Source organism: Hyperolius riggenbachi, chromosome 7 (assembly GCF_040937935.1).
Source record: "Hyperolius riggenbachi isolate aHypRig1 chromosome 7, aHypRig1.pri, whole genome shotgun sequence".
Lineage (NCBI taxonomy): Eukaryota > Metazoa > Chordata > Amphibia > Anura > Hyperoliidae > Hyperolius > Hyperolius riggenbachi.
The window spans coordinates 308247290-308264377 of NC_090652.1; the positions used below are offsets into that span (position 1 = coordinate 308247290).

The window sequence follows — 17088 nt, forward strand, 5'->3', positions numbered from 1 at the left end:
CAGCCGGTGCCCATTTTTCCTGCTACCAGTACATCTACATCCTCTGTGCTTAGATGAAGTCACAGAGGACGTTCAGTGGATATAATGTAGTGGTTGATAAAGTGGTTAATACATGTATGGCCAACGAAACTAAGTAATATCGGACAGTGTTACTTGATGTAGATCGTGTTTGCAAGACCACCTATATCTCTCCACTAAAAAAAGTGTCTGGAAATGCCTTTATAAATCAGGTACTTTAATTCGCATGTACAAAAGAACTGGCATATTTTCTCATCCATAAAAAAAAAAAAAAAATGTTGATATATTTTTTCTTAAAATAGTTTACACACTTGAAAGTAGATATAATACAACTGTAACAACGTCAGAATAGTTTGCAGCAAAACGCACCTCATAGTCGATGTCTAAGTCATCGGACTCGCCCTTGGTACGGAAATGTTGGGTGTATCTGTCCACCGTGAAGTTGACCTGCTTGTTAAATCGGTCTATAAGCACAGAATGCCAGTGCTGGTCATCCAGTAAGCTCCCCAACGTCACCACCGTGTGAGTGTTACCGAACCGCAGCTTAGCGTCTCCTGGAGAGAGAAAGCAGGGTGTAACGATTGGTGTTAGCATGAACAAAGTTTCTGATTATCAGGTGATCTGCACTATCACCTATAATACAGATATACAGGATCTTCTCAAAAAATTAGCATATTGTGATAAAGTTCATTATTTTTTGTAATGTACTGATAAACATTAGACTTTCATATATTTTAAGCCCCGTCTACACAGGGAGATGTTGTAGCGATCCGGCGGCTCGATTAGCTGCCGGATCGCCTCTTCCGCGTCCCCGCGCGTGCCCGCCGCGTCCCCGCTCGCCGCATTCGATTCCCCGCTCGTTCTCGCCGGCGCCACTTATCTTCCGCTCGATTCCCTGCCATTGTCCCCTCGCGGGGAGCGAGCAGGGAATCAGCGGTGCGGAGATCCGTCCTGTCGGATTTTATCAATCGAGCCGCATCAGCGGCTCGATTGATAAGCAACATCGCCGCCGCATCTACGCGTGTAGATGCGGCTTTAGATTCAAATACACACAACTGAAGTAGTTCAAGCCTTTTATTGTTTTAATATTGATGATTTTGGCATACAGCTCATGAAAACCCAAAATTCCTATCTCAAAAAATTAGCATATTTCATCCGACCAATAAAAGAAAAGTGTTTTTAAAACAAAAAAAGTCAACCTTCAAATAATTATGTTCAGTTATGCACTCAATACTTGGTCAGGAATCCTTTTGCAGAAATCACTGCTTTAATGTGGCGTGGCATGGAGGCAATCCACCTGTGGCACTGCTCAGGTGTCATGGAGGCCCAGGATGCTTCGATAGCGGCCTTAAGCTCATCCAGAGTGTGGGGTCTTGCATCTCCCAACTGTCTCTTCACAATATCCCACAGATTCTCTATGGGGTTCTGGTCAGGAGAGTTGGCAGGCCAATTGAGCACAGTAATACCATGGTCAGTAAACCATTTAGCAGTGGTTTTGGCACTGTGAGCAGGTGCCAAGTCGTGCTGAAAAATGAAATCTTCATCTCCACAAAGCTTTTCAGCAGATGGAAGCATGAAGTGCTCCAAAATCTCCTGATAGCTAGCTGCATTGACCCTGCCCTTGATAAAACACAGTGGACCAACACCAGCAGCTGATATGGCACCCCAGACCATCACTGACTGTGGGTACTTGACACTGGACTTTAGGCATTTTGGCATTTCCCTTTCTCAAGTCTTCCTCCAGACTCTGGCACCTTGATTTCCGAATGACATGTAAAAGTTGCTTTCATCCGAAAAAAGACCACTGAGCAACAGTCCAGTGCTGCTTCTCTGTAGCCCAGGTCAGGCACTTCTGCCGCTGTTTCTGGTTCAAAAGTGGGTTCATGCTACTATCTGCTGAAAAAGGGTCCACTCCAACTCCAAAACATTGAATGTCTATGAATAAAACCTGAGTTTATATAACAAACTTGGAGTTCTGATTGTAGCTTTGCACGTCAATACAATATAAGGGATGGGCACTAATAATGTTTGGGAATTTTCGGCAAAGTAATTTTCACATCAAAAATCCTCTTTTGGATTTTGAGAATTTTTTTGCACAAAAATAGCTTATATTTTCGCATTTTTTGCTAAAACAGATATTTACCTGCAAAAATTTGCAAAAAGCATGAAAAATAACTTATTTTGAGTGCCATTTTTTCTAGAAAATTTTATGTAACATTATTTCTGTGGAAATTAATGCAAAAAGAATATTGGTATCTTCCCTCATCACTCATGGGCACAGTACAGACAATTCCTCTCTACAACTTTATTTTTCTTTTTGTTTACTCAAAAACACCCAATTGTATACTCAATCTTTCAATTCTCAATTATACTTATGCTGTTAAATAAAGTGTTCAAGAAAACATTGTGTGTGTATATATATTATTATTTGTATTATTTATTTATAAACCGCCAACATGATTGAGAAGTATTCTGGAGGATATTCAAAAAAAAGTTCTTACCCCTTATTTGTAATTTAATAAAAAAAAAAAAAAAAAAACTAAAAAAAAAAAAAAAGCCTTATCAGAAAAAAATAAACTTTATGGAAAGCACCAGTGCAAAGCATTTTGTGGATCCCGCCCCCTTCCTCAGGTAACAGTGCCACTAGGTTATTTGTTATTTTCAAATGCGTGAGAGACATATATCAGTCAGTACTACACAAGTCATTTTGTCATATTAAGTTATTAAAAGGATCTATCCATCTTGTTTTGCAGTCAGCAATGCATGTCTTCAAGGGCCCAAAGTCAGTGTGTTAATGATTTTTGTTTGTTTGTGTTCTTTAAGTGGACTGTCACTTTAAAAGACCTCTTATCAGGAAAGGACTGGAGGAGACAAGTGTAACAGATGCTTGTCCTTGGGGACCTCAGCCCATGTATGAGCTAATTACTAGTGACATTTCACTCATCGAACACTGGCTCTGTAAACACACTTCCGCTGGAGTCTATCACCGTTACACCAATTCCCAGAGCCGGCTCCGCTTTCATATTCCGGAGGTAACATCGGACAGAAGTACCATGTGAGGAGGTGACTTTCATCGCTCCACCGGAGTTCTGTCTAAAGCATGGCTGCATAACTAACCGAGTTCAGGTCTTGAAGAGGAACTCCGTTTTTTATGGGAAGAAACAGAATTTTGCTCCAGAATAATGATGTGCATTGTAGAGAATCCAGTAAACATTATTAAAGCTAATGTAAATTAAAAACAAACAAACAAACAAACAAACACATAGATACTTACCAAAAGAGTGGGGGGCTCTCAGGGGGACATTTATCAAGAGTGTCTGAGACAAAATATTGGTAGTTTTTTAGAAATCCGTGCAGAACTGTCTCAGGCATCCTAAGAAATCACTAAATAGTGCAGTTTCCTTCCTAAACGCATAGGAATAGGAGGAGTTAGGAAGGCTTCTCAGACAGTGCAGTGTTTGAGGGGAATTGCTCTTGCTTAGGTAACCAACACATCTGCTGTATTGCATCAATGCCTAGGCTAGCACTGGAAGGTTTAGACACAGAGCGGCTTCACAGGACACCTGGTAGCAGGGGGAGGAGCCCTTCACAAATCATGTCTAGCCTGCGCTATCTGTAGAACTGCTATTAAGCACTTCCTAATTTGCAGCAGTTTAGGGATGCATTAGCACTTTTCTTAACTGTAGTGCAGCTTTAGAAATCCACGCTAAACTGCTGCTATTTCGTAGGATTTCAGAAGTTTCTTATTATCATGCAGAACAAATCCTCTGCTGGTTAGAACTGTTTAAGAAGAAAAACTGTCAGTAATGCTTTGATAAAACGTGCCCAGTGTCCTATAGAGCCTTCCTGCTCCTCTCACGGTCCCCTCATTGTCACCACCATTTCAATCTGCCGCTGCGGGAGGCTTCGGAGGTCTTTGGGAGCCCGAGTGCTCCTAAAGACAGGTGGCTCTGTACTGCGCATGTGTGCGGGCGCGAGAGAGTGAGCTTGTGCAGGTGCAGTATGGAGCCGCCCATCTTTGGAAGCATATGGGTTCCTGAAGACTTCTGAAGCCTCCTGAGGCGGTGCAGAGCAGTATTTGAGAGATCGGGCTTATACTGTTACCATAGGGGACAGCGCTTGAACGCAGGGACCAGGAGAGGAATGGGAAGGCTCTATATGCAGAGCTCCCTAACCCTGTTCTCAAGGCCACCAACAGTACACGTTACAGAAAGCCACAAACCTGCACAGGTGAGGTAATTAGCATCTCAGCAGAGCTGATTAACTACCTCTGTGGATTTCCACAACACATGCACTGTTTTGGGCCTTGAGCACAGCGTTGGGGAACACTGCTCTATAGGACCCTGAGCCTCTTTATGGGTATCTAGGTTTTATTTGGTTTTTTTTTGTTTTTTTTATCTCGGTTTACAATTATTTTCAAAGCAACTCTCCTCCCTCTGTTTTGGATTTGTAATTTAGTGAAGCTGCACACATGCTTTCCAAAAGACAAACTGCATGATGCATTTCCTGCATGAAAGGTCCATCCTGCAGAAGTAAAACCGTGTTGTAACGATTGTGGAATCGTCTCCGTGGTCAGCGCACCAGACGTGCGCTGACGCGGAGGATTTCCTCCACAAGCGTATTATTGCGGACACCCAGGCTAGGTGCTATGCACCTGCAGAGGGAAATTCCCACCGGCAGATGGCGCTGTGGAGTGCAGGCAAACACAGCCGCTGCACAGCCACAGATGCCAAATGGGAATTGTACAGATCCGGGACAAGGTACAATCAGGCAGGGCTGGATAGCCCACAGGGAACAGAGCAAAAGGACAGAACCAATGTGTGCCCACCAAATTAGTCGCCACCCAGCGACGGCGAACACACAACGGCGGAAACGAAGTAGGAAACGCAATCGCAAGAATGGCGATTGCCAATAGCGACACAAGACTGAGCAGGACAGAGCACAAGGGTAGCAAAGGCACAGCAAATCATACAATAAGGAGATACGGAAAATAATAAACGCTAGCTAACCGCGAACACCGCACTCATTCGCAACAGTGCACGCGGTTATGCGCGGTCTCCACGTGATAAGCACAATAGAGACAAGCACGCCTAACTAACCACTAACAGACAAACATGAAACAGAGGACGCGAGCGCTTGCTTAACGGTTACCTCACCGAGCCTCCAGCAAGCGCAGCAGACAAGACAGACACACGCAAACAGGGACAAGCGACAGAAGGATCCCCAGCGCTAGCGAAAAGTGGCTAGCGCGATCCCAGAAGACAGAACAGAAGGATCCCCAGCACTAGCGAAAAGTAGCTAGCACGATCCCAGGAGACAGAGTAGCAGAACAGAAGGATCCCCAGCGCTAGCGAAAAGTGGCTAGCGCGATCCCAGAAGACAGAACAGAAGGATCCCCAGCGCTAGCGAAAAGTAGCTAGCGCGATCCCAGGAGACAGAGTAGCAGAACAGAAGGATCCCCAGCACTAGCGCTAGGGCGAGTGTGATCCAAACACACGGCAGACAGAACAGATGAGGTAGGCAGAAACAACCGCTGTTTCAACCTACACTCCAGACTCAATCAGAAGGATCTACAGCCGCTAACGCTAGGGCTTGTACGATCCAAACACAAGACAGACGGAACAGGCAAAACAGATAATACAACCTGACTGGACTAGAAGGGGAGCCTAAAGCAACCCCCAGGAATTAACTATACTAGATAGCAATGGCTGACACTCCAGCAGTGTCCATCAGGAACAGACCATGGAAGGGAAATGTCCAGCAAAGCATTCTGGGAGCAGAATGCTTTTATAGTGCTAGTCATCAAAAGAAGGCAGGTAACGGATTTGCATGACTAATGTATGCAAATTCCTCAGCAACACAAGCTGCAGAACTGACAGAAAGTCTCTCTTAAAGAGACCTGCAGAATGCAGACGTGAACAGTGGTCAAAACGCTGCCTGTCTGCACAGGCAGCTGAGCAGATTCTCACAGTACCCCCCCTTCTAGGGTCGAATTCCAGACGACCCTCAAAACCGATATCTCCAAACCATTCGAACAGAAGACTCATGAAGGTCGGGGCAGCCCGACAAGGTCCAATTCCAGAGTCAGTCCACCCGAAACCGACCTCATCGGAAACAGAAGCCCTCGAAACATGCCCACCAGTACTACCAGTCTCAGTATAACACCCATCAGGACTGTGAACGCCAGAGAAGAAGCCATCGACACCCTCCAGACAATACCCACCACCTTCCAAGGAGCGTCCGAAAATACCAAACCTGCCACAATACCTGTTCGAAGTGTCCCTTACAACACAAAAGCCACCGTTGATCTTATCCAGGGTACCAAGCAAAATCTCTCCCGGAATCTCCCAGAACCTTTTGAAGCTCCACAGAGATCCCAAGAGGGTAGAACAATCACCAGGCTCACATGGAGAATTACCAAGAACCCCCATGGAACCAATGACAATTCCGGATTCAGAATTACGAGGACACCCATCAAGATCAAGACTTTCAGGGACCACTTCTGGGCATGCAAGCAGGCAGGCCATATCAGAGCATGTCTCCACCGAGGAAGCATCTGAGTACGCTGGTAACCGAGGCACACTTGAGCTTTCTGGGTCACAGAGCACACTGGGGTACACCAGCACAGGAGAAACCTCAGGACATGTCGGGGAACTGCCAACCTCAGAGTCCGGCACGTCAAGACCAAAACCAGTACTGGGCAGAGAATCATCATGAGTGGAGGTCATAGGCACTGGACTTTCAAAAGAAGACTCGGATACAAATTCAGAAATTTCTGTGACAATAATATCATCATTGACTACACAGGCGTGAAGCTCCATCAGAGCTGAAAAGGTAGCCAGCAAGGCAGCAATGCCTACTGAAGTGGGCAACACCTCAGAAGGACTTGGGGGGCAGGAGACGTCTCCTACAAGTTCTGCACCCTTTGGGAGGAACTCGGAGATCTCCAGGAGGTCAGACAGGACCTCAGGAACATCCTTTTTCAAGTTTCCTAAGAAGGATTCTGACCTATCCATGTTACAGGGCAAGGCTTGAACTTTATTTTGTGAACCGGGCAGATGTCCCAGGGAAGGTTCCACCATAAACTGAGACTGAATTTCATCATCAGGACAGGGATACACAGAAATATCTAGTGAAACTAACTCTGGCTTTCTGAGTTTCGTTTCACTGCAGGGAAATTCCTCCATAGCAGTCAAACCAGACTGCAATTCCAAAATAGCAGAGAAACAGGTAACAATGGTTGCAATACCTAGACGAGCCTCTAGGGACACTGCAGGACATTTTAAACAAGGTAATATTGACTCATCCAGATTACTGGGTGGAGAGTCAGTACTTACTTCAGAATCAGACTCACAAATGTCAATGCGAGTGGACATAATGTCTTTATTCATGATACAGGGCAGGCTCAGAGACACCTTCTCTGGACAGAGCAAAGGTGCTTCAGTATCAGGTTTACAAAACCAAAGTGCTGTCTCACTCTTAGACTCGGCTAACGATGTCGAATCCGAGGAGACAGAACGCAAAATTTGCGAATCCACAATCGCTTTAGGTTGCGAAACCGAACACTCCAAAGACAGGGATTCTGAGGTCTCCAGGCTGGATTGCTGGATCTCAGAAACGCCAGCTGACAATGTATCTTTACAAACGTCACCTGAATGACGTACACGTAATTCATTCAGAATCAATTTCCACATACAAATCAGCGGACTCACAAAGTCAAATTCACACCCCTTTTTTTCTCTTAAGGCAGAAGCATAACTTATACATGCTCTCAAGACAGATTCACTTCTGGCAATGTAGTACTCACAAAACGACTCTGAATCGTTCTCCAATTCATACACCAACGCTTCGAGCTGTTTTTTCTGGAACGGGGGCTCCCATTCACACCTGACTAGGTCTGAGCATTCATATTGAACAATGTTAGGGGAAGTTGTGACAACAACATGAGGAATCATATTAATTTTACTCTTGAAACTGCATCGTTTGGGAATTTTCCCCATAGCGAGATCATAGATGGAGGATCTTAAAGTAGTACTGAGAGAAGATCTGTTTTTACATGACAAGGGATCCCACAAATCATTGACAAAGCTGACACACTCACGCCGATCACAATCGACAGGAACATCTGAGAAACCGGCATCAGATCGCACAGATTTAACCTCTAAACAAACGGGAGAAACTCCATCAGAATTCACGCAGGTGTCCACAGTCAAGGCACACCCATTCATTTCAGGTCGCACAGTGTCCAAACTCACTTGCTTTACCCCAGAAAGACAGGAATAATCATGTGACAATGGTGTCTCTTTATTGGAAATAATTGGTTGGTGTGTGTGCAATTCGTCCAAAATAGTCTGCCACACATAAATCACCAGATCCACATCACACTCATCACATTCATCAGAATCGATCAAAAGGTACATAGGGTCGAGACAATCATTCAGGTCATCCGCGCTCTTTGCGATATAAAAATCGCAAAAGGCTTTCCAATCGAAATCAAACTCTTCCAACAAGGCCCCAATCTCCCATGAGGCAAATGGCGGTTCAAACAACCCAGTATCTAGGTAATCTCCATATGGGTTGGGCAGGGGCGAGCCTGGGGTACCTGGCACCTGGGTGCAAGATTTTCTCTGGCGCCTATGGGAGTGGTTAAATTTACCGCGCCCAACCACATAACCACACCAGTGTCCTGCCTAATCACACCCACACCTTCCACCTCTTTCCGCATGCATGTGATACCCCATTCCTACCCCTCTTCCATGGGCTTGCTCCTGGCTGGCTTTGGCTTCCTGCGAGTCTGCTAGTCTCTGGACTGACTCAGGCTGAGAGGCTCTGCGAGTGCGACGCAGTCACACACTGCGTATTTATGGCTGCCTGCGGCCACCCTACTCTCGCTGTCGTAGGCTCCTCCCCCCGCCAAGCCCAAGCGTGAGGTGGGCTGCCTGTATCTTTCCCGTTGCGCCGCGCAACCTGCCAGTGTTGCCAACCTTTCACGTTATTTTTTTACTGACAAATACCTAAAAATTTACTGACAAAAGATTATTTTTACTGACACAATTTCCCCACTAAATGCACATAAGAGACCGCTTTTCACCAGCAAATGCACATAACAAGAGACCGCTTTTCACCAGCAAATGCACATAACAAGAGACCGCTTTTCACCAGCAAATGCACATAACAAGAGACCGCTTTTCACCAGCAAATGCACATAACAAGAGACCGCTTTTCACCAGCAAATGCACATAACAAGAGACCGCTTTTCACCAGCAAATGCACATAACAAGAGACCGCTTTTCACCAGCAAATGCACATAATAAGACAGCTTTTCACCAGCAAATGCACATAAGAAGACAGCTTTTCACCAGCAAATGCACATAAGAGAGATTTTCACCAGTAAATGCACATAATGACAAACAGACAGTGTCCCCAGAATATATAGCCAGGGATATATGTCCCCAGGATAGGTAGCCAGGGGGTATACGCGCCCAGGATAGGTAGCCAGGCGGTATACGCGCCCAGGATAGGTAGCCAGGGGGTATGTGCGCCCAGGATAGGTAGCCAGGGGGTATGTGCGCCCAGGATAGGTAGCCAGGGGGTATGTGCGCCCAGGATAGGTAGCCAGGGGGTATGTGCGCCCAGGATAGGTAGCCAGGGGGTATGTGCGCCCAGGATAGGTAGCCAGGGGGTATGTGCGCCCAGGATAGGTAGCCAGGGGGTATGTGCGCCCAGGATAGGTAGCCAGGGGGTATGTGCGCCCAGGATAGGTAGCCAGGGGGTATGTGCGCCCAGGATAGGTAGCCAGGGGGTATGTGCGCCCAGGATAGGTAGCCAGGGGGTATGTGCGCCCAGGATAGGTAGCCAGGGGGTATGTGCGCCCAGGATAGGTAGCCAGGGGGTATGTGCGCCCAGGATAGGTAGCCAGGGGGTATGTGCGCCCAGGATAGGTAGCCAGGGGGTATGTGCGCCCAGGATAGGTAGCCAGGGGGTATGTGCGCCCAGGATAGGTAGCCAGGGGGTATGTGCGCCCAGGATAGGTAGCCAGGGGGTATGTGCGCCCAGGATAGGTAGCCAGGGGGTATGTGCGCCCAGGATAGGTAGCCAGGGGGTATGTGCGCCCAGGATAGGTAGCCAGGGGGTATGTGCGCCCAGGATAGGTAGCCAGGGGGTATTTGCGCCCAGGATAGGTAGCCAGGGGGTATGTGCGCCCAGGATAGGTAGCCAGGGGGTATGTGCGCCCAGGATAGGTAGCCAGGGGGTATGTGCGCCCAGGATAGGTAGCCAGGGGGTATGTGCGCCCAGGATAGGTAGCCAGGTGGTATCTGTGCCCAGGATAGGTAGCCAGGTGGTATCTGTGCCCAGGATAGGTAGCCAGGTGGTATCTGTGCCCAGGATAGGTAGCCAGGTGGTATCTGTGCCCAGGATAGGTAGCCAGGTGGTATCTGTGCCCAGGATAGGTAGCCAGGTGGTATCTGTGCCCAGGATAGGTAGCCAGGGGGTATGTGCGCCCAGGATAGGTAGCCAGGTGGTATCTGTGCCCAGGATAGCTAGTGAGTGACAGGACCGCGCCCCGCCGCCGCCGCTCCCTCCTCCGCTCCCCCCCTCACCTTTCAGCAGCCCTTAGTCAGACCTCAATCAGCGGGCGACCCGACCAGGAAAAGGGCGCCGGACGCACCCGCTCTATATGCGGAAGTGATGTCACTTCCGCATATCAGTGCGGCGGCTAGGTCCTAGCGCCCGCCCGCCTGATCGAGGTCTGACGCGGCGGCTAGAGGGAGGAGGGAGCTTGAAGCGGCGGCGGCGGCGGCCACAGGGGGAGAGCGGGGCCGGGCGAGCGGGGCCGGGCGGCGCCTCTCAGAGGCAGGCGCCTGGGTGCCTTGCACCCGCAGCACCCGCCCAGGCTCGGCCCTGGGGTTGGGGTCAGGAACGAGGACAGACTTTTTAACTGCATTAATGTAGTGTGCGATCCTACCTATAATAGGATCCACATATGCCTTTGCCTCAGGCAATGACATCTGAACAAAATCGAAGGTTCCCTCTGCCCTGGGGATTTTGGTTTGGCTGGACATTCTGTAACGATTGTGGAATCGTCTCCGTGGTCAGCGCACCAGACGTGCGCTGACGCGGAGGATTTCCTCCACAAGCGTATTATTGCGGACACCCAGGCTAGGTGCTATGCACCTGCAGAGGGAAATTCCCACCGGCAGATGGCGCTGTGGAGTGCAGGCAAACACAGCCGCTGCACAGCCACAGATGCCAAATGGGAATTGTACAGATCCGGGACAAGGTACAATCAGGCAGGGCTGGATAGCCCACAGGGAACAGAGCAAAAGGACAGAACCAATGTGTGCCCACCAAATTAGTCGCCACCCAGCGACGGCGAACACACAACGGCGGAAACGAAGTAGGAAACGCAATCGCAAGAATGGCGATTGCCAATAGCGACACAAGACTGAGCAGGACAGAGCACAAGGGTAGCAAAGGCACAGCAAATCATACAATAAGGAGATACGGAAAATAATAAACGCTAGCTAACCGCGAACACCGCACTCATTCGCAACAGTGCACGCGGTTATGCGCGGTCTCCACGTGATAAGCACAATAGAGACAAGCACGCCTAACTAACCACTAACAGACAAACATGAAACAGAGGACGCGAGCGCTTGCTTAACGGTTACCTCACCGAGCCTCCAGCAAGCGCAGCAGACAAGACAGACACACGCAAACAGGGACAAGCGACAGAAGGATCCCCAGCGCTAGCGAAAAGTGGCTAGCGCGATCCCAGAAGACAGAACAGAAGGATCCCCAGCACTAGCGAAAAGTAGCTAGCGCGATCCCAGGAGACAGAGTAGCAGAACAGAAGGATCCCCAGCGCTAGCGAAAAGTGGCTAGCGCGATCCCAGAAGACAGAACAGAAGGATCCCCAGCGCTAGCGAAAAGTAGCTAGCGCGATCCCAGGAGACAGAGTAGCAGAACAGAAGGATCCCCAGCACTAGCGCTAGGGCGAGTGTGATCCAAACACACGGCAGACAGAACAGATGAGGTAGGCAGAAACAACCGCTGTTTCAACCTACACTCCAGACTCAATCAGAAGGATCTACAGCCGCTAACGCTAGGGCTTGTACGATCCAAACACAAGACAGACGGAACAGGCAAAACAGATAATACAACCTGACTGGACTAGAAGGGGAGCCTAAAGCAACCCCCAGGAATTAACTATACTAGATAGCAATGGCTGACACTCCAGCAGTGTCCATCAGGAACAGACCATGGAAGGGAAATGTCCAGCAAAGCATTCTGGGAGCAGAATGCTTTTATAGTGCTAGTCATCAAAAGAAGGCAGGTAACGGATTTGCATGACTAATGTATGCAAATTCCTCAGCAACACAAGCTGCAGAACTGACAGAAAGTCTCTCTTAAAGAGACCTGCAGAATGCAGACGTGAACAGTGGTCAAAACGCTGCCTGTCTGCACAGGCAGCTGAGCAGATTCTCACACGTGTAGTGTAAGAGAGGATAAGAAAAACAAACACAAAAAAATCTACCAAACACTAGACTGTTGCCATGGCAGCAAGGAAGTACAATTTATGGGCAGGGCCGGTCCTGGACTTTCTGCTGCCTGAGGCAAAGATCGTGAAGGCGCCACCCCCCTGTTGGTGCCTAACCCTAACCACTCCCTTGGTGGTGCCTAACCCTAACCCCCCCCCTGGTGTTGCCCAAAACTAACTGCTACCGGGTGGTGCCTAACCCTAACCACTCCCTTGGTGGTGCCTAACCCTAATTAGTGTTGGGCGAACACCTGGATGTTCGGGAACATTCGCCAAACATGGCCGCGATGTTCGGCATGTTCGGGCCGAACCCCGAACTCCCCGAACATCCCGCTTTTGGGGGCCCTATGGGGTCGCAGGCATAAGGGGGAGCATGCCCCGATCGCAGGGGGGGGGCGGAAATTCCCCCCACCCCCTCCGCTAGTGCTCCCCCCTCTGCCTGCTTCCCCATACAAAAGTTTGACGAAAGTAAAATAGTACCGGTGGTGGTGGCTGGCTGCTGCAGTGGCTGGCTGGCACTATGAAGTGACTGAGGAGGAGGAGTCGGAGTAGGACGCGTTGAGGGAGGCCGGGCAGCGGGCGGTTCAGCGGTAGTACCCTTGTGGTACTTCCGCCCTTTCTCTGACCTCACGTCCTCTGCGTGATGACGCATACGAGGGTACGCGTGACGCGTACCCTCGTATGCAGAGGACGTGAGGTCAGAGAAAGGGCGGAAGTACCACAAGGGTACTACCGCTGAACCGCCCGCTGCCCGGCCTCCCTCAACGCGTCCTACTCCGACTCCTCCTCCTCAGTGCCAGCCAGCCACTGCAGCAGCCAGCCACCACCACCGGTACTATTTTACTTTCGTCAAACTTTTGTATGGGGAAGCGGGCAGAGGGGGGAGCGCTAGCGGAGGGGGTGGGGGGAATTTACGACCCCCCCCCCCCCCGCGATCGGGGCATGCTCCCCCCTTATGCCTGCGACCCCATAGGAGGCCGTATTCGGCCGAACAGGGCCCTGTTCGGCCAAACAGGGGCCCTGTTCGGCCGGGCATTCAGCAGTTCGGGCGAACCCGAACAGTTTGGCCGAACACCACCAGGTGTTCGGCCGAACTCGAACATCACCCGAACAGGGTGATGTTCTGCAGAACCCGAACAGTGGCGAACACTGTTCGCCCAACACTAACCCTAACCACCCCCCTGTTGGTGACTAACTCTAACCACTCCCTTGGTGGTGCCTAACCCTAACCACCCCCCCGGTGGTGCCTAACCCTAACCACTCCCCCTGATGGTGCCTAAACCTAACCACCCCCTGGGTGTGCCTAACCCTAACCTTTCCCCCTGATGGTGCCTAACCCTAACCACTCTGCAGAAACACCCTTTTACACATAGAAACGATATCTTTGATAACATGAAATCTGTACATACAAACAAAATAATATGATAAAAACTATAACGCTGCAAGCTTCTAAAACGAGAACATGCTTCAAAAACTTTAATGTTCTAATGTTGTTAACCATATTTATGGCGGCGCCCTTTTTTCTGCTTTTTTCGCCGTATTAACGACAATTGCATTAAAGTCTATGGCGGCGCCCTTATCATCCACCCTCAGCCGGTGCCCTTTTTTCCTGTTACCCTCTTTGGTGTTGATTCATTAAACATATCTCATAAATTACCTCAGCTTATGTATGAACTCATGATGTATCTTCCCTTGTCAGTTTTAACAAATGATTTATCTTTCTTTGGGGCACGTTCAGTAAACTCCGGTACTCTGTGTGCTCGTCAGTTTAACCATTACTTACACTGCCAAGGTAACACACGTTGCGCAATTAGCGAGACCCAGGTTACCAAGGTAACACGAGCATCATTAGAGTAACAGGTACTGCACAACAGCATGTCTTGATCAGCATGGCTAGCTGCAAACTGAACTTGAAAGGTAATTTTAATAATGTGTAAGCTTCAGGGGTTCAGGAATTACAGACAAAGTTGTATAATGATGAAAAAAAAACTTGTTTTTTTTGTTTTGTTTTGTTTTTTCCGTGTTTTCCCAAATTCTTCAAAAACCAAAAATAGATCATTAAAGGTCATAAAACTAAACTATGTAACAGGCATACAGAGGCGCCAGAAGAATAAAATCGGCTAAAAAGTTTAACATTTGTGGATACAGTGGTGGACTTTCTTTCTCCAAACAGACACAAGATATGCCAACAAAGTTTAGCAGAACAAATTTACTTACATACTCCAGGGGAAAATGCAACGCGTTTTTCAGGTATGACCCCACTTCATCAGGAAATAGGTAGGGGTAGTAGGTACACTGCAGGTCTGTAGCTGGGCCAAGCGCCTCTTGGCCCAGCTTTAGACCTGAGCTGTACCTACTCCTACCCATTGCCTGATGAAGCGGGGTCATACCTGCGAAACGCGTTGCATTTTCCCCTGGAGTATGTAAATAAATTTGTTTTGCTAAACTTCGTTGGCACATCTGGTGTCTGTTTGGAGGAGATAAGTCCACCACTGCCTCCACAAATTTTTATTCTTCTGGCGCCTCTGTATCCCTGGTACATAGTTCTAAGTCCACCCTTGGTGGAGGGGAGTCATCCCCCTTTTTTTTCCTGATCTACGGAGAGTGACTTCTTAATCCTGAGTGGGGTCAGATCTAATCTCCCCACCTGCTGTTACAGTAGTTGCCTTTGAGGTAACCCTGCATTGTTAGTATATTTGTATTTACTCTACCAACTTCATCCCATATTACCAGTCCAGTACACACTACACTTTATTTGGCTCTTGGGGTCCCTTTCTTTGTTTATAAAACTAAACTAGCTGGACTTCAGCACAAGCAGGAAAACAAAACAACGACCCACTGATTCAGGGTTTTCAACACTGATAGGTGTGAAGGAGCGGAGAAGGAAGGGAATGACCATTCACACAACTTCAGGACCTCCTCGGCAGAAACCAAAGAAGACATCTGAAATTCTACTTCCCAAGTTTTTTAAAGCAGACCTGAACTCAGAATGTCCTATCTGCTCTAAAAGATACACAACAGCAAATAACAAGTAATGAGGATGCTAACCAGGCAATCCAAAAGTTAAAATCACTTTTACTTTTCTTGCTGATAAATGATCATTCCCCAGTTTACCTGACTCTTATTTGGTACGTTGCCACACAAAGGAGGTTGCAGTGCATGCTGGGCTGTTCTTTTTTGCTTCTGTACATTAGTTTAGTCTGAGGGGAAATAAAGAAGCAAAAACAGACAACCCAGCATGCCCTGCAACTTCCTTTTTGCGGCAACGCACCAAATAAAAGTCAGGTAAACTGGGGAATGATCATTTATAAACAAGAAAAGTAATATAGATTTTAACTTTTGAATTGCCTGGTTAGCATGCTTATTACTTGTTTACCAGATAAAAATAAAGAATTGATTTTTGATTTTATGCCTGACAGTTACACTTTAAACAAAAAACAAGTCTTTGTTACAGCTGATACAAATCCTAAATTAAACCTGCTCTGTTTTTACTTCTTGATTCATGGAAGCAGACATATTGTTAACCTCATGTGCTTTCAAATGGGCTGATCTGCCGTCTCTGCCATAGGCAGTCATGTGACACAGGGGGGAGATCAGATTACAACTAGTGATTAGACACAAATGAGGGGGAATTAGACAGGCTAAACTCTCTAAATACATACAGGGTGCATGTCCGTATGTTTACCTTTTGACCGATGCAAGAGTTCAGGTCCACTTTAATTTATTTTTTAATCTACAATTACCAGCATCAGCGTAGGACAGAGCTCTACTCAGGACTAATCAAACTTGAGAGCTAATAATGAATTAACCGAGAGCCTGATTAATTAATCAAGGTGTCAATTAATTAATCATTCACTCCCGAAACTGATTAACACAGCAGAATGTTCCGATTTAGCCTTTGCTAATTACATCGCCTGTAAATCACAAATCTACGATAAAGTCACGCCAGACCTTCAGCTCCATCAGAGACGGAGCAACATACTTGCAGAAAATACAGATAAAACACAGAAACCACAAAAAAAAAAGAAAACGCTTAATAAATCACATAGTAATACAAACACAGGGAAAAAAGACACATAAAAATCAATTATACAAAAAAAACCAAAAAACACAAACAGAAAATTAAAAAAAGTGCAGAAAAAGCGCAACCACAGAAAGATCTATTCCCTCCTAATCAGCATCGGGCAATACGGAGCGGCAGGTTCAAATAGGTACATAGCCCTGAATGTGGAATTTTTAATTGTGTGGGGGGAGGATCCCCTCATCCATCTCCACTGATCCAGCACTGGGACCCACAAAACCTTACCAACAAGGGCTAGTCAAGCGGTACACAACAGGGTCCCACTCCCATCCATGAATGAGCAGGGCCACACTGCATAGGCACAGGTCACCTTGCACCTGCACCAACCCAAGCAGCTCTAAGCTACTGTGCATGCGTCTTGCGCCTGTGCAATGTGGCTACACTCGTTCACAGGAACAGGAACATGGCCAAGAACTTCCAGGAGGCCCCAGCACTGAATTGGTGGTCT

General features: G+C 47.8%; 1 protein-coding gene across 3 annotated transcripts in view; it reads right to left on the minus strand.

The window, feature by feature from the left end:
• Positions 1-17088, minus strand: part of LOC137525202 (contactin-associated protein-like 5) — a 419206-nt gene that overhangs the window by 188458 nt on the left and 213660 nt on the right. For all 3 annotated transcript variants that reach the window (XM_068246129.1, XM_068246130.1, XM_068246132.1), the window contains one exon: positions 388-572. In XM_068246129.1, the coding sequence (XP_068102230.1) occupies positions 388-572 (185 nt within the window). The remainder of the gene's footprint in view (positions 1-387; positions 573-17088) is intronic.